Source organism: Panicum hallii, chromosome 6 (genome assembly GCF_002211085.1).
Source record: "Panicum hallii strain FIL2 chromosome 6, PHallii_v3.1, whole genome shotgun sequence".
NCBI classification, from domain to species: domain Eukaryota; kingdom Viridiplantae; phylum Streptophyta; class Magnoliopsida; order Poales; family Poaceae; genus Panicum; species Panicum hallii.
Genome location: NC_038047.1, coordinates 43185574 through 43206894, shown reverse-complemented (window position 1 = coordinate 43206894; position 21321 = coordinate 43185574). Strand labels below are relative to the sequence as shown.

General features: G+C 42.3%; 3 protein-coding genes across 6 annotated transcripts; 1 reads left to right on the top strand and 2 right to left on the bottom strand.

Annotated features, from left to right (window-relative positions):
• The first annotated feature begins 873 nt into the window (after positions 1 to 873).
• Positions 874 to 11311, top strand: LOC112897598. 2 transcript variants are annotated; one of them, XM_025965945.1, is made up of 22 exons: positions 1059 to 1328; positions 1891 to 1925; positions 2008 to 2139; positions 2254 to 2359; positions 2444 to 2576; positions 2654 to 2943; positions 3499 to 3720; positions 3838 to 3965; positions 5010 to 5084; positions 5299 to 5370; positions 5791 to 5856; positions 5945 to 6056; positions 6631 to 6727; positions 7905 to 8064; positions 8139 to 8187; positions 8274 to 8356; positions 8809 to 9017; positions 9488 to 9574; positions 9665 to 9740; positions 9827 to 9883; positions 10271 to 10383; positions 10760 to 11311. In XM_025965945.1, exons 1-21 carry the CDS (start codon positions 1169 to 1171, stop codon positions 10343 to 10345), a joined length of 2424 nt encoding a protein of 807 aa, XP_025821730.1. In that variant the 5' UTR covers positions 1059 to 1168; the 3' UTR covers positions 10346 to 10383; positions 10760 to 11311. The 2 variants fall into 2 exon arrangements, with proteins under 2 accessions (XP_025821729.1, XP_025821730.1); XM_025965944.1 differs by having other exon boundaries at positions 874 to 1328; positions 1891 to 2139.
• LOC112897601 (65-kDa microtubule-associated protein 8) lies at positions 10465 to 15633 on the bottom strand. The gene is made up of 11 exons (XM_025965949.1): positions 15305 to 15633; positions 15020 to 15223; positions 14688 to 14933; positions 14375 to 14593; positions 13900 to 14055; positions 13635 to 13794; positions 13380 to 13531; positions 13205 to 13292; positions 13067 to 13140; positions 11153 to 11227; positions 10465 to 10940 (listed from the first exon to the last, which is right to left on the bottom strand). Exons 1-11 carry the CDS (start codon positions 15386 to 15388, stop codon positions 10623 to 10625), a joined length of 1776 nt encoding a protein of 591 aa, XP_025821734.1. The 5' UTR covers positions 15389 to 15633; the 3' UTR covers positions 10465 to 10622.
• Positions 15634 to 16780: 1147 nt separating this feature from the next.
• LOC112897599 (nucleotide pyrophosphatase/phosphodiesterase-like) lies at positions 16781 to 21207 on the bottom strand. 3 transcript variants are annotated; one of them, XM_025965946.1, is made up of 10 exons: positions 20819 to 21207; positions 20501 to 20626; positions 19798 to 19889; positions 19544 to 19610; positions 19296 to 19415; positions 18566 to 18882; positions 18294 to 18426; positions 17943 to 18148; positions 17402 to 17837; positions 16781 to 17318 (listed from the first exon to the last, which is right to left on the bottom strand). In XM_025965946.1, the coding sequence occupies exons 1-10, from the start codon at positions 21005 to 21007 to the stop codon at positions 17013 to 17015; spliced, it is 1992 nt and encodes a 663-aa protein (XP_025821731.1). In that variant the 5' UTR covers positions 21008 to 21207; the 3' UTR covers positions 16781 to 17012. The 3 variants fall into 3 exon arrangements, with proteins under 3 accessions (XP_025821731.1, XP_025821733.1, XP_025821732.1); XM_025965948.1 differs by having other exon boundaries at positions 20501 to 20640; positions 20819 to 21074; XM_025965947.1 differs by lacking the exon at positions 20501 to 20626 and having other exon boundaries at positions 20819 to 21204.
• Positions 21208 to 21321: the final 114 nt, after the last annotated feature.

Below are 21321 nucleotides of genomic sequence, written 5' to 3'. Positions count from 1 at the left end.
TCGTATATGAGGAGAAATTTGGGTTCGTCGGCTGGAGAAATTGAACAAAAGAGTCCATATGCTTCATGTTTATAGGTACAGCATGCTACGTGTGAAGGAAAAAAATAAATAGGAGGCCAAAAGAAGAAACCAGACAAATAAAAGGAAGAATTAATCATAACGCTAAGAGTCGATGTACAATCCCTAACAATGTGAGGATGCAGAAACTCGTTCCGCGAATGACGCCGGGGGATGAGAAAGGACAACTTAATAAGCGCAATACATCGATGTTTAAAGAATGCGCGCAAGTGGAGCGGATGGAGTTGAGCTCTGCCTAGTACAGATAAGTATGGACGGTGTCCCGATGGTATCGTCGAGACGAATTTGCACACAAGGATATCACTATATAATATGTAATTTTTTTCTTAGTAACGTACGAGTATATTTGGTAATAAATTTATAAGCGCAATACATCGATGTTTAAAGAAAGCGCGCAAGTGGAGAGGATGGAGTTGAGCCCCGCCTAGTGCAGATAAGTATGGACGGTGTCCCGATGGTATCGTCGAGGCGGATCTGCACACAAGGATATCACTATATAATATGTAATTTTTTTCTTAGTAACGTACGAGTATATTTGGTAATAAATTTGTAATGCGGAATAAATCTTGTACAAAAGGTGCTACTACGACACTTCTTCTCTTCTCTGCCATCAGTAATAAAAAATCCAGTCAGGTTGCCAAACGATTTGATAGATAGAATGCGCGAATGGCCTCCAGTACACAATCAAAGTGGAGCTGAAAACGTCAAAAAAAAAACCGTGGAGCTGAAGGATCAGGTTGCGAAACGCTCCCAAACGCTGTCATTTCCTAGTTTCCTACTATTTCACCGTGCCATCGAGCACACCACAAGCAAACCCCCCAAAACCCACCACAGGAACCGTCGCGTCTCCCTGACCTCGTCTCGGTCTCCGGCCGCCGGCGCCGCCTCGAATGCCGGAGCCGCAGGCCATCCTCCCGCTCCGCGCGCTCCCGCCGGACGCGCCGCTGCCCCTCCCCGTCCCCGCGCCGTTCCACCCCCAAACCCCTGCCCCCGCGTCAGCCGCCCCGGCCACGCCCCCGAACCCGACCCCTCCCCAACCCCAAACCCCCGCCGCGCCGCCTTCCTCCTCCTCGACGCGGCCGCCGCACCCATGGGAGGTCGCCGCGCGCGCCTGGCTCGAGTCCTTCCCCGACGGCCGGCCGCCTACCGAGCCCGAGGTCGACGCCTACATCGATGCCCACCGTCCAGAGCTCCCCTCTCTCCCCCGCTCCCAGCTACACCAGCGCCTCCTCGCCCTCCGCGGCGACCAGGTAACCCAACCCCAGCCACCCCACCTGTTTGCGAACTATTACGTGACTCCCCTGTTGTCCAGCTGATGGGATTGATCGGCTTGCACGCTTCATCTGTGTCTTTTTTTGGGGGGCGTCGAATCTGATCTGGGTTTATTTCTGAATCAGTCCAAATACCACTGATTTTGGTTTACTCTTTTGCTCTGTCGTAGAGGTTGAGCTTGTTTAGTTAATAAATATGGGTTTGTAATAGAAAGGTTAGCAGGTTCCAGCCCTCGGAATTTGGAGTTATTCCGTGTTAATATGGTTAGTTTGGTTTCCTGATTATGCAGAGTTTCTATGCATGGTTCAACACTTGAACTAACAGTGGCAATTAGTTCAGTTCGGAGCTCTTTGAGCACATTGGTCCCTTAACTGAAATGTGTTATCAACTCTCTGTACTTCATGTAGTCTGCTGCTTCTGCGTTATATCTCTGATGGAGCTCTCCTTCTCCATATCTGTTAGATACATACTTGTCTTCTAGTTCCCCATAATTGTTCAACAAAACTGAGTCACAGTTCACTTTTGTTTTGCCCTCGTCAGGTTTTAGATGCGGACCAGAGCGCATTCCCCTACAGGTTCCAGCGAACTGATCTATGGAAGCCTGTGTACCAGTGGTTGGAATCTCTTGATATGGACTCACTAGTTGCCACACAGCAGATATCAGACTGGCTTACATCGAACCCTAAGATAATGGACAGGCTGGTTGAGAAGCATTCAAAATATCATTTGATTCACTATACCCAGAGGATGCACTTGAAGATGCTAAAAAAGAAGGGGAAGTTGCCAAAGGTACATTTGGATTTCTTAACCTTTTGATCAGTTGCTGGAAGAAATGCTTTTCTCCCTATTCTTTATAAGTGCTAAACTGGCAAAGGAGTACAAAAGCTGATTCTTGATTTGCAGACTCTACAGCTTTCTGCGGCTAGAGCCACAGTTCAACCGAGTGCTGCTCCAGTGGCTCCAGAAGAAAGCATAGCGCCATTGCCGAAAACTATACCTCCAGTAACAGGTTTACTTTTGATATTTTTGCATATTTTCTTGAAGTGATACTTTAAGTGTCTCCATAAGAGGTTAGCATTCTGGCAAATTGCAGGTAGGTTTTCCAGTGGCAGTGCAGGCAGACAACAGAGTGGTGCAGCAGGCAGATTTCAAGGTGGAAATGCAACTCTTAGGGACAAGAAGACATCATTATCCAAAAAGAAAGAAGCTTTGCTCAAATATGAACTGTAGGCAGCTAACTCTGAATTATTTGTCTGTTAATTTGTAAATAGTTCTTGCTCACATATTCTTTGATGTATTTCAGTTTGACAGATTTGCAGAACCAATTGACTGCTGTGCTGTTAAATCAATGTCGCACCGTTGCCACTAAAGAAGCAGATTCGTCGTATGTGGAACTTCAAAATCCAGTGACTAATATGAATATACGAGAAGGTAACACTAGTGCAAGTACATCAGCCCCTTCAGAGGCAACGAGGGTTTTTGTCAGTGAAAAGTCAATCCCAGCTGGAGCTACAGAAAGTGAACTTGGGCAAAAGAGGAAAAGAAACCCTATTATTGTTACACCTGCATGGTGTTACAGTGAAGCATCGACAGGTTTGTCATTTTCCCTGATGTAGTGATGTAGGATTAATCATCTGTTGGTATAACCGGTACTAGTTGATCTTAGATACATCCTTTTTGGTTTGCCTCATGTATGCTATTTCTGTTCCAAAATAGTTGTTTTTTATACGCAAGCCTTTTAGCAGTACCTTTTCAGCTTTCTACTATTTTTTGGAAGTACTTTTATTGACAAATCTACTAACATCATTGATCCCATAAAGTAAAATCTTTGTTTATGCTAGTCTCAACTTTTTGCAAGTTTGACTGCTCACATTACAAAATGACATCGATTTTGTAACATAGTTATGATTCCTGTCAACTTTGGATATTTTAAATTTAATCTGAAGATTAGGCTACAATGTCCTTAGCATGCTGAGATCACCCAGGAATGCTGGTGTGCAAGTGTGTTACAACTTTTTATCTTAAATAATAATGTTAATCTATAATTACCTGATTTTTAATGAAATATTAACTTTTAAGCTATTGTAGAATTGCCAATATGTTTCAACAGATCTGTACCAACTGACCAATTGTGGTGACACCATGCAGGAACTGCACGGAATGAACAAAATTCTTATTCAAGTAGTGATGCTACAAGAAATTTCAATATTTGGAAAGGACATGCTAATCCACTGTTCCCACGTAGAGATATTAAGAAAAATATATCGTTCTTTCTTGAGGGACGTGAAACTGGTGCCAGTTGGTCTCAAGCTGCTTCTTATGGAGGTTATGCTGGACGAAATTCTGAAAGATGGACTCCATTTCTTGAAGGCATGTTTGTTCTCTAATGATTAGTGCTGTGTTGCTTTTTTCCCTCTCAAACAGTTCTGTCTCCATTTTTCATTTTCTTCTGAAATTATAATTAGTTATTCTTTGATTTTCAATTAGGATGGAATTCACCTGCAGTCCAGTTTGAAGGGCCTGCAGTACCTCTTGTGAGAAAAAGTTGCCTGTCTTGGTGTCCAACTTCGTGTGCTTATACGTCAAGTGCTCCTTCTGCTCAGCCTCACGATAGGGTATGGATCTCTCACGCATTTGGCATTGGAATCTTGTGCAAGTTCAAAATTTTGTCATCCGATGGTTTGCTTTGACTATCTTCTCTTTATGCAATGCTAAGCACTCTTCTGGTATATATTTTTTTTATTAAATGCATAATTGTTTCTGCTTGTCACTAAAAAATATATATTTGATTCTTTGCGTAGCTTCAATCAAGAAAGGTGAGAAGGATATAATCTAGCTTACTATTTAGTGTCTACATACAATGATGTAGTATGGCCATAAGTCTCACATAGGAAGAGGACCTTTGTTTTTAATGGAACAGCAGGGAGGCATCTACTGATTTTTCTTTTTTCCAAAAGAACAAATACCCCTGCCCCCCCCCCCCCCCAAAAAAAAATGCTTTGAAACAAGAGAAATGGTTGTTCGATGTTATTAACTGGGGTATGAATGATCAATCACTATGACTTTTTTCTTGGAATCATACTTGGTTAGTGCGCATGGTATGCTGTGGACAAAACATAGTGAAACAGAGGGATTATCTACAATTTGTTACATCAGCAGAAAGCCAAAAGAAAACCCTATCCAGTTCCATTGTTAAAAATTAACAACCCCTTTTCTAAGTACACCCTTAGGGTACGTTTCTCTCTATGCAAGATTAGAGCCAAATCCTCTCTGAATATACCTTTCCATGTAGCTAAAGAAAGAACTTCAGATTCAAAAATGTTGGAACTGCAGTAACCTCAGATGGTCCAACAGGCAACCATAACTATTCTCTATGACTTTTTATCCAAAAATTCTTCTGAACTTGGAGCATGTCATCAGCAAGAGGGATGACTGGATGGGCAAATTGTTGGCAGAGGTCTTATAGGACAAAACTTGAATGCTCCCAGAAATGTTACTAATATTGATGCCTTTATATTTTTATATAAATTCCCGACCTTCTTTTTGGTGGCTCAGTGTATACACAATTTGCTTGGGACAAAAAGGTTTTGTTGTCTTCTTTTTTGTTGTTGTATATCTAACCATTCCTATCTGATGGCTTTACTGTTGTGTTGCCCCAGCAAGGTGTCCGCAAAGTTCTTGATGTAAAATTTCATCCAGAAGGGTTGCCTCAGCTTGTTTCTAGCTCTAATGAGGTTAGTGCTGTTTTCTATTCAATAATACCTTGTCTTTTCCTGCTACTGTAAAAATCATCATTGCAATGTCTTAAAGTTGCTTATCTTTGGTGGGAGCTTTGATCTACTTATTTTAATTTATTGATATATTATACCTTGCTGGGTGCTTTGAGTACTGGGTACATTTTTTTTCTTTTGGCTTATTTTAATATTGCATAATACTTCATTAATTCAGGCACCCAACGAGTTATTGCTTTTCAATCTTCTTTCTGGAAGGGCAATTCAGCTTAGAGGCCACAATACCAAGGTATGCCAAATAAGTTTTCTTATTGCATCTACCCCCTTTGTCCCTTTCCTTCCTAGCTGGATAGAATGCTCGCGATCATGTGGCAGTAATCATGTGTGATGTGACATGCTTGAGCCTTTCTATCGCAATATTTATGTTTCATGCTTCACGCTCGATTCTTTGTCACATTGGTTCTACATTCTAAGAGTGCCCTATACAATGAGAAACTGACTGCTTCCATAAGCATATTTGGTAATATTTTGAATTGTGTTACTGCTAGCTAAGAGTCTTTGTTGCACAAGTACTAACCAATCTGGATTTCACATTATATTAGAATTCTGTGATTTTTTGATATTGTTCTTTGTTTTCTATTATTTGGCATGCTTACGCTTACTTTTACAATGCTGATCGGTATTGTTACTTGGTTCTTCTTGTTCTCAGGTCCAGTCTGTCGCATTTGCAGTCAAAGGAGCAAGTATCGTATCTTGTGCTTCTAATTTATTGAAGGTACTTAGATCTTGTTCCATGCCGATTACTGCAATTATTGTGAGAAATAACACTGTTTGTTGCTTCCGTTCCTGTAACTGGAGAATAGGTATGGGACTGCATTACAGGGTCTTGCCTCTATACGCTGGGTGGTGATGACCGAAATTCAGTGGGGCATACTCAAAAAATTAATGCTATGGCAGTGAATAAATGGCAATCCTGTACGTGTGCTCTTCATTGACCTTATCTCTTTATGCCCAACAAATTCCTACATCTGTTGCATTTCTAGATGCCTTTTTTTTAACCTTTTTTGAGCTGCAAGATTTTTCCTTTTTTCTTGTTATGCTAGTAGTTTTCTTATACAATTGATGCTGAATAAGGCAGATTTTCCAGTGGAAAGAATAGACAACAACCTCATGATTGTTTCTGTTTCTGTGCTGAATAAGTGATTCCGTATGTACTCTATCTGGTTCCATTCAATATTTTGTGCTTATCCCTCATTAGAATAGTGATTTTGTTGGATGATGTGCAGAACCTCTATAGAAGTTTAGGATATACTAATTGCTGATAATGGGGTTCACTTTCTGTGTTTTGAAACATCAGTACAATGAATGGCTAGTGAATAATTTGTTTATTCATCCATTTATTGTAGTCTGTATACTGTAACTGTGTTGACTCTACTGGTTTGCTCGTTTGTGTAATCCTCAGCTTCTCTTAAATCAATAATATATTACCTCTATTTTTTTACTTTATTTTTCTTTATTATTTTGATCTCAACATAGTGTTCATTTACAGGTCTTGTTGTCACTAGTGGGGCAAAAGGTGATGGGAAGCTTCTACTATGGAATGCGTTAAGAGGTGAACTTGCTTCTGATCTAAATTCGAACTTGAGGTAACACATAAATATTTCCTTTTCCGTCCTGCTTTTGTTTTAAGCTAATGCATTATAGTGAAATATTGGACCTCCCCTTCTCATTTTTTAACTGAAATCCTATTGGTTACAACGGTGTTTATTTTTTTTCTTACGAAAAGTACTATCAGTAGATTTAACATTGTACATTAAAAAATATTAAGCAATATATTTTATCATAAAATGGACTGCATCTTGCAATCTAGACCTTACATGTCTAATATTTTTGGCGTGCTATGTGCATCTTCATATAATTGTGTACTTCCTCCGGTCGCAAATATAAGTCCTTACTACATTGACACGGTCTCCAATGTGTCACTTTGACTGCAAATATCTATAAAATTATATTATCTTATTTAGAAAAAATATATGTTATAGAGGTGTATCTCCTAATGAATATATGAGTTTTTCAAAGCTAAAAAAGTTTATCTTAGGACAAACCTAGATGGACTTATTATATTTGTGATCGGAGTTAAAATTAATAATACGAGCAAAGTTCCAGAGCTGTTATTGACAGCACTATCAAGCTGATAGGTCTATTGTTGGCAATCGGCCCTTTGGTGATTCACTCATTGCTTATTTACAATCTGCTTTGTTACGATTTTCTAAGAAATACTGAAAAAATTGCTCATTCACTTGTTATGTTGATAACTTGATATGGTTATGTAGAAAGTGGAAACTTTAAGGGTCCGTTTTGCAACCTTTCCCCTTTGAGACAGAGATAATTAGAAAGTGAAAATCTTCTAAAGTAAGGACTCAAGATGAATGCTTTATGTGGCCTGGGCTTCTAGAGAGGATAAATGGAAATGGAAATGCCATCTTTGTGATATTTTTTCCTCTTGTTGAAGTGATGAAGCTAGTAAAAACTAATAGAAATGAATTTATTGATTGCTTATCATGCTTAAGATAGATTTGGTCAGATTACTTCTACAATTATTTACTATTCTGAAAGTGTCACCTATCATCATCCTATTGTGATCCATTTGTTTTATCAGTCTATGTTTAAAACTCTGTCAACTATGCAATCTGTTGATTTGTATGATATATGGTGCAAACTTATCAGTGCCTGTTTGGCATCTATTTTATATTGCCACGTAAGCCTGCAAAATCCCAATATTCTTAAACCATCCTCAAATCCTGTGAATCCGTCTTAATGTAGGTCCCAGGATATGGTCTATCCTTCAGTTGATACAATGGAGTTCTATAGTGAAAATCATCTGGCATGTGGAAGTGACTGTGATTATGGTGGCTCAGCTGTGGTACAATTATGGGATATTGATTCTCCTGAGTCGTACTTATCTTTCTCTGCAAGTGATTCTGTATGTACCTTCTCCATTTGTTTCTATGTGAGACTTTTAGAGGTTAACAGAGCACTAACATATCTCTGTCACAGTATATTACTTCCCTTAAAGCCAACCCTGCTGGGAACACTATCATTACAGGTTATTTACCCTTCCTGTCGCATGGAATCCCGTGCAATTGCAGCTGCAGTAAAGACTGTATAGTTATTGCTACCTCCAATATGCAGGTTCTGGTGATGGGACTATTGGCTTATTTGACGTCCGTACTTGTTCTGCAATTAACCATTTGTCAGTGGGATCTGGTTGTGAGGTATTGTTTTTCCATAGATGTTGGGATTAAGGGTTGTAGTTTGAATTGATATTGTTATGTGATTTCTTGTGTTGATTCTCATCTAAGAATGAGGGGTGCATCCACTTTCTTATAGTGAAACTTTTCGATTTGGTAGTGTGTGCTTTGGTGCATGGCAGGAGCCACCAAGCTCAAAGAGCTCCTTGATAGGTCGCTCCCCCCAGCCCCTTAGGTCCTGTAGGGTTTTGGTCACGGGTTGTCTTTTGTAAGTAACAAGCTAGTGGGTGTGTTGTACTGAGTGTTGAGGTTTTACAAACCTCTGCACTCACTCCTTTCTTCTTCCTTAAATGAAATGAAACGCATCCTCATGCGTCGTTCGAGAAAAACAAAACTTTTCGTATTACCTCTTATCTTTTAGTTACTAACATATTCGTTCTCTGAGAACTGATAATAGATATGTTGTTTCTCGACAGGTTACATCTGTTTCATTTAGCAATTGCGGCACCTATTTTTCTGCTTCTAGCACATCAAATAATACTTTGGTTTGGGATACAAGACTAGTCCCAATTAACCAAAGCAAGGATGTTTCGCAAAGCAGAGACATGCGGTTTTTTCGGCCATTACATTGCCTGAGCCATGGGAATCAGATGCCTACTGCAGAATATACAAGTCAACTGCCAGGGTAATGTAAATGTGTCACTAATCAATATTGCATCTATTAGTTCTATGCCTGAAACGTCGGTGTCACTTTATGAACTTTAATGGTCAACCTAGTGGAAACCATTTATGTTATGAATTGAAATTTAGTTTTCCATTGGATTCATGATGTGCTGTTTCTAGTTATCTGACATAGATCGTTGTCATCTGTTTTATTAGTCTACTGAAGTATAATCTTCACAAGTAGAAAACATAAGGCAAAGTTTTATACTTGTGCATTCAAACTTGAGTTGTAACCCCTGTTAATACAGTGATAGAAATATCCTGCCTAACTTGAATCCTTGAGTTATAACATATGGATTGGCAGATTAAGGCTGTAAATATCAACTAGTACTCTATGTTCGTTATCTTCCAAGGCATCATTTAGGCATTAGCTTTTCTTGTTTGTTTTGTTTCCCAACTTTGTATAGACTTTGAGTAGATTCTCTGTTCCAGTCATGTTGACGAGGGTGATCAGGGGGTAAATGCTACACAGTGGCTGCACGGTGAACCTGTACTTGTTACTGTAAGTGGAGATGGCAGGTGAGTAATTAACACAATACACATGCTGTCATTCACCAATCTGTCTTTAAGTTGCAAAAATGTTTAACTACTAGTCTACTCTGCCTGTAGCGTTGGAATGTGGGATGTTACTCTAGGTCAACCTTGCGTGAGACATATCGTCACTCATACTCGATGTGCTAATGCGGTGAGCCTATATTGTAATATTCTACTCGGCGGGTCCTTTAGCTTACCTCTTTTGATGCATTAAATTTTTCATGAAATAAATTCCAGGTTGCTGTAGCCCCTAATGACGAATACATCTCCACAGGAGGAAGTGACCAGAAAGTTGTGAGTTGCTTATTTGGCCTTTTAGTTCCTTATGTTGCATAGGAAGAATACTTATTGGATTGTTTTGTCATTTTACAACAATAGAAATCAATAGAAAGGCAGTACAATCATATTCTTCATATGGTCTACTGAATAGGAACAATTATAAAAGTAAAATAACTTGGGTAGTATTTACATGAATTGAGCATGGTTTGAACATTCTATCGCTATATTTCTATCCATCGTAGCATGTGTAAGAGTTTTCGCCTTGATGCACTTAACTGACTAATGTGGTCCCTGAAGAGGGAATGATTGTGACTGATGCATGTTAAATTATTTCCTTTATGGCTTTGGGCAGTACCAACTTGTTTTTATGTTTAGCTACTCCTCTTCTTTATTATTGGACAGGTTTTATACCATAATAGAAGTGGGCGTACACATCTTAATTGGCGTCTCTCACATCCTCTGCAAGGGAATGATTGATATGCTGCCAGAAATTGTAGAATTGATCCACCAACGTGGTAAGTCACCTTTTCTTTCCATGCAATATGATCTCATGAAGTATCAGCAGTTCAGCATACAAAAAAGCTAAAATGGCATACTTTCCTGAATGATACATCAATAAATATATTAATATGGTATAAGGTGCTTACAAACCTATGAATATTCATTTTTCTCTAATTGCTTTAGGCAGTAGTTGTAACTTCACATAATGGACGGACAACTTACTGTAGAAAATTTGAAGGCAAAAAAAGGAAAATCAAATTGGTGAAAGGCCGTGTTTCACTGTGGAGACTGATGTTTTATCTTCATGAGAGATTGAACAGCTTCTGTTATTTCCCAACGCGTTCTGCATAGCTCTGTTCCTAATTCTTGTTGCATGCGTATTTTTTTCAGCTGGAGAGTTCTCTGAGTCAGGTAGTAGTTGAACTTTGGCAGAAACTTGGCTGCTCCAGATGGATGTGGAGCCAGGACTATTGAAGCCTCTGCTTGATGGACGACTGAAGCTTGTGTTGGGACTTAACATTAATGTATTCTCATGCCTCTTTACAAGTAGAGTCTGTATCTTTTTATTCTCCTGTAAAGAAATGTTTATGAAACCAACATCATCCATGACTGGTAATAGTTGAAATTTGTAGATCCTGTTTGGATAAGAGGTGGTGTTGGAATCCACACCCTTAGGATCTAGTTCGAATTTAAACTAAATTCCTAGAGAAACCTCCTTATCCAACCATCCCTGTATGAGCCAGGTTAGGTGATTCCCGTACCATCAACCATTTGAGAACTTACCCGTTGCCTGTATTTCTCTTCTTCTTTTTCTTTGAGTGTCAACATGTAGTCTTTCAGCATTGCCAGAAGCGGAAGCTGCAAAAGCTTATGTTAGCAGTTCTGTTCAAGAAATTATTGACTTTCTATCATTACATGACAATCAATCTAGTTGAACATGCATGGCTGTTTGGTTTTTTTATGAAAATATTTCACTTAATAGTTTAATACAAGGAATTTGCTGTTGTTGCATTTTTACAGGTAAGAGTTAACCATGCAAATACAGACAACAGTATTTTTTGCAAGGTTGTTTCTATAACATCTACTGAATATAAACTGCACTCCCTCTATTCCTAATTATAGGTTGTTTTGGCTTTTCTAGAATCTAGATACTAGTTTTTCCTATGCATCTAGACATAGTCTTATGTCTAGGTGCATAGCAAATGCTATATTTAGAAAAGCTAAAATGGCCAATAATTTGGGATGGAGTATATATTAATTTACCAATAGAATGATCATTTGCGGAATAACTTCTTGGTTTAAGGTAACATAAGGTCTTTTTTGTGCAGTATTCCCTCTATCTATCAATGCATGACATATTTTAAAAGAAGAAAGTCTTCAAATGTAGATGTTGGCCATTGATTTCTCTTAAACTATATATTGTCATCGCAAGAAAATCAATATCATTCGGAAAATTTATTTGAATACGAATCTATTGATGCAACCTTTGGTCAAAATTTGCAAAATTTTTACTTCTAATACAAATATGCCTTAGTTTTTTTTGATGGAGATTTTGCGCTTTCCTATGAGAATCACAACTATTTTGTTTATATTGAATCTATTTCTAAATATTTGTGTAGGCCTTGCCCTGGTATTGGTTGGTTTTCCATAGTTGAGTGCACAGTCTTATCCATCTTCACTCGCGGTGGGCACCTATATCCCTCATGCATTATCCTCCGATAATTTCTGATTTTCTTTTACATCGTTGCAGGTTTTAATGCTAAGGAATAGGTTTCCCCAACTTAACTGCCTTTTGCTTGTTTCTCTATGTACAAGCATGGCATATGTAGCCTTGCATGTTTGGATATGATAGATTTTCTTTCATGCCTTGCCGTCTGCCTACACATGTGCTTGCTTCAGTCATTTTTGCTTTCAAGACTAACTGGCCTATTCTTTATTTCACTGAGTTCCCTTCACAGATGCTGTAGCATAATCCAAACTATAAAAATCGAGCATAAAGTCCCCCTTCTTCAGGTACATTGCTGCCTATGGTTTTTTTCTTTTGGGGAAAAAGCACTAGTGTTTTGCATACTAATTAATACTCTCTTGACTTTTTTTGGGTGGTGTGCTGGGTTGTGAGATTTTATTTTTGCTTGGTTACATCTATTCAATGCCGCATGCATAACTTATTCTATTATTTAGCTTGCTGTTGCAAATAAGCATATTCACAAGGTTTCTAAATAGGTGAGGGCTATTAGTTGATTACATTAAACATTTATTGCTGCCACCTTATTCAGTGACTTCCAAAGATACCTAGCCTCTCTTTACATAAATTCTAAAGGTGCCAATTCAAAATGCATCTATGTTGTGCAGCTGTGCCACTGAGATACCAAAATTGTATAGTGCGATGTGTGAATGCCACATTTATTCAGTATTTTGGTTTCTTTCAAGTATGAAAGTTTGACTCTGTAGAGCGATATAAATCATGCTCATGATAGTTTAAAGATGGGCTAAAGCCATTAAAGAAGTTACTAGTACAGTAAAAGTAACGCACTGAACTATACATTTGGGCCATCTAGGTCAGTCTAGGATAAGTATCTTCTTAAATCCAAATGCTTTATGAACTATGAGAGCTATGAGGGCTTTTGTTCTAAAGTCCAAATTTTGAATGAATGAGTTTAGATCAGACAGTTCTGTTTGGAGTATATGAGCTTGCACCTCATCATAGTAGAAGATCTTGTTTCTCTCCTGTTCCCAGAATTGTGTCTTGGCCATTAACTGTTCTACCAAGCCTGCACCATTTCTAGTAAATATATGTTGCATTTCAGTTTCCGTGTTACTCCGTAGCATACATACCTGGGATTTTGTTTACTATGATTCTAGCACGCTCTGCCCGTTTCAGGTGCTTGTGGGCTCCTCTGCTTATTGAATACCTTCTCTCATCCTGTAGGAAAATAAATTATAATCAACTTAATAAAAATTTAACTTAAATAGAAGGCACAGGTCTATGGTCATCAGGCAGCCATTGCACCCTGCTGTATTCTTCTAGCCATCGTTCTTCATCACATGAAGTCATCCATTTCTCGACCTTGTCCATTATGTCTTTCCGGCTTGTGGCCTCCTCTTTTGCTTTGTATATATATTCATCCATTGTCTTTAATAGATCATCGTGTACAACATCTCCTGTTCATTTATTCCCCAAATAGCCATATTAGTCAATGCACTGGAAACTGGAAAGTATACCCCAGCACTGAAAAGATTATGGCATCTAATTGGCCGGACCCACCTGACATTATCAGATTCATTATTTTGTCCATTTCTGTTTGGTATGGCATGTCCATGTGTGATTTCTTGCAAATTTCCTCGACCTCTGCTCTCTTTTTTAGGAATAGCTCTTTCATTTTGCTTGCCTTCAGCTGATTCAGCCGCTGGACTTCAGATTCAACCTATTTCATTCAATATGGTAAATTTAATAACCTATCAGCTTCAAGAAGATATACTGACATACATCGTGATTTTTTTTCTTTTGAAGTTTCATCTCTGGGCTTTACCTGTTGAATTATCTCAAGTGTGAGGCTTCCAGGACCTAACATACCATTTACTGAAGTCACTGCAAGTATCTTCATTTGCCCATATGGTTGGCGTTCCTCCATGGTAGTATCGAGAGTATCCCATAAGTTTGTTAGTGCTTTTACAAGGTTTTGGAGCTACAAAATAATACCTGCATTAGTAGGCAATAATATATGTAGTTCCCAAGGTTCTTTATTGTTCTTTCTTTAGAAGTTTAGAACTAGCAACAGCAATAACTTGTTACTCCTAAAATTATTAATAAGTTCAAAGGTGATATTTTGTAAGAAGACTAATGAAGTGTCTGGTAAATGCATTAAGCCAGTTTGCTTTCTGCTATTCTTGATCTAAGTACGCTAATTCTTTTCAATAAGTATCACTCCCTGGGAGCCTGAATGTATTAACATAACCAAGTGAAGTGTGGCTACAGTGGTTGGTACCAGACATATGATAAATCACCTTCTCCCTTCTATTGTTCTTCTCTTCTTTAAGCTGCTGAACAGTCATGTTGAGCTTTTTGAGGATTTCATCACTGATATTCTTTGTCTGTTGCTCATTTGGTCCATCTAGCAATCTTGGGTGAACATTAGCAAGTATCTTTGAAGGATCCATTCCCATGACTTTTGCAAAATTGTGAATTAGAACTTTGTATTCTTCAACTTTGCAGAGGCGATCACTCTGGAGAAAAGAAAATTCCAAAATCAGATCCAGGCCTGTTATAATACATTTATTGTATTGCAGGTTTCTCATCAAGTCAAGGACCCGTGTGTACCTTTTCTCTTTTCATTATTTGCAATTCGCTTTGGAATTCCTCAAGTTTCTTCAGTGACAGATCTTCTTCATTTACAGTGACAGCTTCGGTCCCCAATCGTCCAGCAATTTCAGAAGCAATTCTTTGTATTTCAGTTTGAACCTCCATGAACTGCTTTACTCTGGCTTCTTTTCTCATCTGCATTTCTTGTAGGGCGGGTGTAATGGAATTCAGCTGCTCCTTTAGAGTGCCTGTCATTTTCTCAGGCTGCATAAAAGGATTATGGGTTAGCCTCCAATGGTTTCTTTTTTGATATGGTTAAATGATGAGACGTGTAAGAAGCAGATGTTTACTCGGCCTGGGAATGATCTTTCTCCAAGGGATAGGAGCAGGTTGGTAAATTCAGCTTCAGATTCAGCTAATGCTTGATGTAGCTGAATCCTAGACATATTCGCACTATTAACTTTTCTTCTGTAAACTTCTTGGCACTCCTGCTCGAGCTCTTCCAGTATTCGTTCCCTCTCACTTTGGTCTTGCCCAACTTCATCCCATATCATCTAATAACCATGCAGTGTTTAGTAAGCATTTCGCCTAGAATGGAACTAATATAGATGCTTTTGTGAAAGAAATATGTGTACCTTCAGTTCTTGAAGCAAGTAGGCACATGAAGACTCTGGCAGCGCAGCACCGGGAGCTTTTTCAGTCATCTTGAGTGATCCCATCTCAAAGACCTGACAAACTCAGAGCAGGTATTGCTGGGACGAGTTCAGTTGTGCGTAGTACATGCTTAGAGCTGGCCCTGGAGTGCACAGATTTAGCAAGTGTATGACAGAAAAGCTGTGAAACACAGTGGTGGCTGCTGTGAGTGGCTTTAGATGCTGGTTTTGCTTGCAAGACACGTAGCATATTTGTGGTGTGGTTGGTGTCGCCATGAGAGCTGCAAACGAGCCTGAAGCTTTGGGAAGAAGGGTCCTCCTAGCTGATCCGGTGGCCTCTTAAAATTTTGATATTAGCCTTCTAATAATTTTCAAAAAGTTGAGGTGGTCTCGTCTATTCAGACGTTTCTCCTTTTCATGAGCTTCTAATGCAACAAAAAGATGAGTGTGTTATATCACGTTGATGGCTGCGCTGCATCTTTCAGTGGATTGAATTCTGGAGGCTTCAGATGTGAGCTGAGGCTGAGCTTACAGCTGAAGCCCCACGTTAGTGGGTGCTGCTTTAACTTTGTTGGACATGTGCGCCCTTCGGAGAGCGAAATCTCACTTTGTGGCTACTAGCTGGTAGATCTGAATGCAACAGAACAATTGCTTGCTTGCTTGTTGACGGTTAGCTGCAGACTTCAGTAACGTGAACTTCAAATTTTGCTGTCCTTGTTTGTTCCTAACCACGATAAATCTTTTCTGGCTATCAGCGACCTGCAATTCTGGTGAACTCAAGGTAGGGTATTTTCATCTGGTTGTACCTTTTTTTCGGGCTTCAAAAGTTGTTTTAAGTGAAGTCCAGATGGTAATTTGGATTTTGTTGGCATGTCACGTCGCGGAACTTGTGGTCAGCGAGAGGTACAGCTACCTCCCATCTCACAGCGATACCGTGCCCCGGTTCATCTGGGATCGCAAGTTGCAAGAGAGCTGAGACTGGCCATCCGGAACGTCAAACAAGCAGGAAGAAGCCGGATCAAGCATTGGGTCCAAGGTCTCCAGGACAAGGAACTTTCACCAACCAGAATGAGCTCCAGTGCTAGTCCAGGGCATCTTCTGGGTTGTTATTTTCAGGCATAAGCTCACATGGAGTAGGATGGTTAGTCGATTGAGAGATGGGAGAAAAAAAATAGCCCGTGCTCATCGCACGCGCACGGCCCATGCACCGACCCAAGCGGGAGCGCGGTTGCGTCCGGCCCACGTGTTTCGTAAGGTAAAGGATCCTCCAATGGCGCTGGGCCCGCTTGCTAATGGATTGCAGCAAATTTGCAACAGATCAAGGGCAAACTCAGATCGTCACTTTCTTCCAAAATATCAGATTTCTTGCGACGACGTCTTAGCCTCCTGCTCAGTGATGGCAAGACGTGAATGATTTTTTTTATTTTCACTTCCTAATGAAAAACATTAGGCCACATCTGACAGTAAAAATAAATAAATATCACTGACTAATGGCTGGGCAAGTTTATTGCCAATTCCCAATGACGATAGCACAAGCCACGGAAACCGAGTGCCACGTTGCCGGGAGACACGGTCAATTGACCACTTCGTTACGCAACACAAGCTCCTGATCGTGCTCAGCTCCAAGACGGCAAGACCGGCCGGGACATCACCACCCTACTACTCGCAGCACCCGGCACGGCGACGCTTGTCAGGTGGCCAGCGTGGTCGGGAAGCAGCTGTCGTGCACGCAGCTGAGCACGTCCCGGTAGTCCCGGTCGACGGTGAAGGAGTCGTAGACCTTGCCGTCGCTGCTCCTCTTGTACTCGAACAGCAGCGACGAGTGGTTGAACGCCGTGAGCTTCACGAACCCGAAGTCGCGATCGCGGAAGATGCTCCACTTGGGGACCGCCGTCGTGTAGTCCGACAGGTGGCTGCCGCCGCCGCCGGCCACCACGAAGATGGTGCCGTTCATCGTCCCCGAGTAGTGGCTCTTCTCGTTGGTCATGCACCGGCTCTGCTCGTCGCGTTGCAGGGTAAGTGTAGGTTAATTAGGGTTGTAAGGAATCGGAAGAATTATTCGTTCCATGCATGGATTACCTGGTAGACGGGGCAGGTCCTCTCGTAGTTGTGGACGTGGCCGAAGAAGGCGATGTCGACGCGGTACTTCTGCCAGAGCTTCTGCAGGCTCTCGCGGCCCTCGGGCTCCTCGAAGGAGCCCTCCATGGCGTACCAGTCGTTGGAGGAGTAGCCCAGCACGCGGTGCGCCGCGAAGACGAGCCACGGCTGGTGCTTCCGGTCCACCGTCGAGAGGCACTGCTCGATGAACGCGTACTGCGGCGTGCCCTCCCGCCAGTCGTGCTCCGAGTCGGCGATGCAGAACCGGAACATCCCGTAGTCCACCTTGTACCAGAAGTTGGCTCGGTTCTCCGCCGGGTAGTAGTAGTAGGTCTCGGCCGGCACGCCGCACTCGCCGCCGGAGTCCTTGACGTTGAAGAAGCCTCCGGTGTTGGGCCAGTCCCTCTCGTGGTTGCCGCTGCACGAGACACGCAAGCACAGATTGAGATGCAGAGTTATTCAGAAAAAAAAAATGTGCGAGACTGAGACCTGACATGTAGCCAGCAGATCGGCCTGTATGTACCTTGCGATCATGTAGGGCTTGTTGGCGGTGATGGGCGCCACCTGCGCAGTGAACTGGTCCCACTGGGAGATGTAGCCGTTGGCGTAGGGCAGGTCGCCGATGTGGAAGACGATGTCGTAGTTGTCCAGATCCTTGACCAGCGTGTCCGTCGTGTTCAGAGACCCCGGCTGGTAGTTCGCGAACTCGTTCGATCCATCTCTCTCAGCCTGACGAGATCTTTGATCAACGGTTAATCTCTTGCAGTATTTTTTTTGCGAGGAAAATCTCTTGCAGTTTTCTTTGTCACAACTCACAAGTAGTAGTGGCTTGGGACTGAACATTCAAGTAACAGATCATCAGAAATTCGATCACCTTTCCCATGTCGCCGAAGACGATGACGCGCTGCAGCGAGTTCTGCCCCGGCGACGGCGGGGCACGGAACGTGTAGGGCTTGCCCCACACCACGGATCCGTCCTGCAGCTCGTGCCCAATCTTGTAGTAGTACCTGGGTCACACACAAGCCCAACAGACAGAGGACACTTTGTGACACGTTGGCAATAACTTGTCTCGAGAAATCTGAACCGTAAACTGCTCATCCTAAAAACACTGCAGAGGACATGTCTCGTGCCAAGCAGTGTACTCACTCCTTGTTGGGCCACAGATTCCTCATGAACGCGGTGTGGATGAAGCCGGGCTCCCTCCACCCGACGGTGCGCGCAGGCTCGCCGCACATGCTGCCGCGGCTGAAGGTGAGCGTCCCAGCGGGCGTGCGCGCGGGCTCGGCGCCGGCGGCGGCGCCGACCGCGCCCCACTCCACGAACGGGTACGCCTCGCTGATGTCGTAGCCGCTGGTCCAGGTCACCGTCATCTCGTCGTGGGTCTTGCCCTGCGCGAGGCGCGGGAACACGGGCGCCTTGGGGTTCTTGAACGAGATCGGCTCCGACACCGCGATCAGCTTCGGCTGCATGGATCTCGAAGATGCAATGAGACTGCGTGCATTACTTAGTATTAAATTGCATGCTCCAACCAATACTTAGTATTGAATTGCATGCAAGAACCAGTTTAACTTAGTACTGAATTGCATCCTCCGTGGGAGAATTACATAGGAAGTGTAGCCTAATCAGCTCTAATTTGTTTCTCGTTTCAACTGTTTCTCCTTTCAATCCTTGATACTTTGTATCCAACAACCTCGCATCAATAATATATTCAGGCCGGCTTCTTGCCTGCCGTAGTTTTCCTAAAAAAAGTTTAACTTTAAAACTTAAGCTGGTGGATAGTTCATTTATACTACAACAACAACTAGTAATAATTAAAAATATCGATTTTTTCAAAATGACATGACAGTCAAGGGTGCAGGGATCCTAGGTCACATACGTTCTCGAGACCGCCGGTGAAGAGGGCGAAGGAGAAGTTGTAGCGCTGGTTGATGAGCTGGAACCGGACGCTGCCCTTGCCCCAGTAGATGTAGTTCGCCGAGTAATTGGCATACCGATACTGCAACCACGCAGCAACAGGTTTCAGTAAGGAAAAAAAAGTACAGATTAAAATGTTGTATATTTCCGTATGGTTACTCAAGTGAGTGCAAAAACGCGAAGATTAGAGCTTGGTGATTGCAAAGTAACCTTGATAGGAGCCGTGCAGAGCGGTGGTTCTCCGGGATGTCTCGCAGGGTTAGGGCACGTGCCCGAGCTGCCACACCATGACAACAATGAGGTGTAAGCCATTTTCTTTAAACATATTACAGCGCAGAACGCTCATAAATACGCACGCACACTTATCCCTATGAATACACGTACGCAATCCGACCGGCTGCCAATAACATGCTATGTTCAAAATGCCTAAGGGACGACAAGAAATTTTGATCGATGAAGCTTACATGAAATCAGCCGGAGAGAAAACGGCGATCCAGTCGTGGACGGACGGGCTTGACCAGCCGTACTTCACCGTCACCCACTCAGTGTCTTCTCCCTGTCATAGACTCAAGTTTGAGAAACAGCATGTGCACTGTCAAATGATTGTGTTTTCAATGGATTGTATGTCATACATGGGGGATAATCATGTTTTTAGCACGTTTTATTTGCCAAGTTTGGTTCAATACATGTCTCTTTTACAAAGTTTGTATAAAGCAACAATTCAATCCAAAAAAACGTATGTTCGATACCGAATCTAGTTCGAGTCCTCGATTCGGTATGGTTATAAAAAATCAATAAAAAAATCTGAACACAAGTGGTCCATTTTTATTAGTCAAATTGTTCAAAGCGAATGTTGACAAGCAATAAGTTGCTCTGATTTTTTCCAAGGAAAAAACACACACACACACGAGTTGCTCATCAGAGTCTTTGTGGGTCCCACTGTCCGTGAAGGTTCGTCGTGCATTAAACAGGGATGGTTATAGGCTTTGTCAGTTGAAACCTACTACCACAGACGACGAACGACAATGGGATGAACATCATGTCGACATGGTGGCACGATCGGCAGAGGTTGATGCCGATACGCCATGAACGTGGACGAGAAGTTGGATACGTCGTCTAATCTCTAGACGAACTGATGACGAAGCAAACAATGAAACAAATATCTACCAGGGCAGGACCAGATCCCGCGCTCGCTGTCCTTAGTTGTCGTAGCACAGGACCAGTGGAAAGAGACAGATTTTTAAAGGGAAAAATAGTATGGTTTTTCTCTCTCTTTTGGGAAGTCGTTTGTTCCTGACAAGGCATAACTGATTAACAGTTAGTATACCAGTAATGTCTGAGTTGAACACTGATCCTACTATTTCAGCACCAAACCTGACAGTTTCAGTCTCTGCTAGCTAGAGGACCGAAATGTTTACACGTCAAAATGAAGCTAGCGACTGGAAGGTGAACGAAGAAGAAACAGAGAGCGAACCTAGCGAGTACCTGCCCGCCGAGCAGCGACGGCGTGGCCCGCACGTACGCCGACGGCTGCATCTCGACGGTGGTCCTGTGGACGGCGATCTTGGACAGCGGCTGGAACCCTTCCGCCGGCGACGATGCGCTCGCCGCCGCCGCCGCCGCCGCCAGCACCACCACCAGAGCCGCCGCCGAGTCTCTCCCTCTCCTCCCCATGGGAAGCAGCAGCTAGCAAGCTAGCTCGCCACTTGGTGTCGCTGCTGAAGTGAAGGGCGCAGGGGCCTTGCTGCTGCTGGCCTTCTTATGTACAAGTGGCAATTGCCAATCAGCCAACTGGTAGCTCGACGGAGGAGTTGCCACGCGATCGTGGGCCTCGGAGCACCCAGATACGATGTGCTGCGGTTGTCTAATCGCACCAGCCGTCCTCATGCGGCGGCGTGTGATCGTTCGTGCACATGTACTGTACGCACATGACCAATTTCAATTTTCAAGCGGATGCGATGCAGCGGGATGGATGGTCCAGCCTTCCT

What these genes read in the sequence shown, in the direction of transcription:
- LOC112897598 (XM_025965944.1), top strand. Translation starts at nt 969, where the DNA reads ATGCCGGAGCCGCAGGCCATCCTCCCGCTCCGCGCGCTCCCGCCGGAC. An exon ending in TTAGAGGCCACAATACCAAG is followed by an intron (nt 5,371 to 5,790) that starts GTATGCCAAATA and finishes TCTTGTTCTCAG; the next exon opens with GTCCAGTCTGTCGCATTTGC. An exon ending in CAGTGGGATCTGGTTGTGAG is followed by an intron (nt 8,357 to 8,808) that starts GTATTGTTTTTC and finishes GTTTCTCGACAG; the next exon opens with GTTACATCTGTTTCATTTAG.
- LOC112897601 (XM_025965949.1), bottom strand. Translation starts at nt 15,388, where the DNA reads ATGGGATCACTCAAGATGACTGAAAAAGCTCCCGGTGCTGCGCTGCCA. An exon ending in AGAACAATAGAAGGGAGAAG is followed by an intron (nt 14,056 to 14,374) that starts GTGATTTATCAT and finishes ATTATTTTGTAG; the next exon opens with CTCCAAAACCTTGTAAAAGC. An exon ending in AATGAATCTGATAATGTCAG is followed by an intron (nt 13,532 to 13,634) that starts GTGGGTCCGGCC and finishes ATAAATGAACAG; the next exon opens with GAGATGTTGTACACGATGAT.
- LOC112897599 (XM_025965946.1), bottom strand. Translation starts at nt 21,007, where the DNA reads ATGGGGAGGAGAGGGAGAGACTCGGCGGCGGCTCTGGTGGTGGTGCTG. An exon ending in TCACCGGCGGTCTCGAGAAC is followed by an intron (nt 18,883 to 19,295) that starts GTATGTGACCTA and finishes AGATCCATGCAG; the next exon opens with CCGAAGCTGATCGCGGTGTC. An exon ending in GGACCTGCCCCGTCTACCAG is followed by an intron (nt 17,319 to 17,401) that starts GTAATCCATGCA and finishes CGCGACGAGCAG; the next exon opens with AGCCGGTGCATGACCAACGA.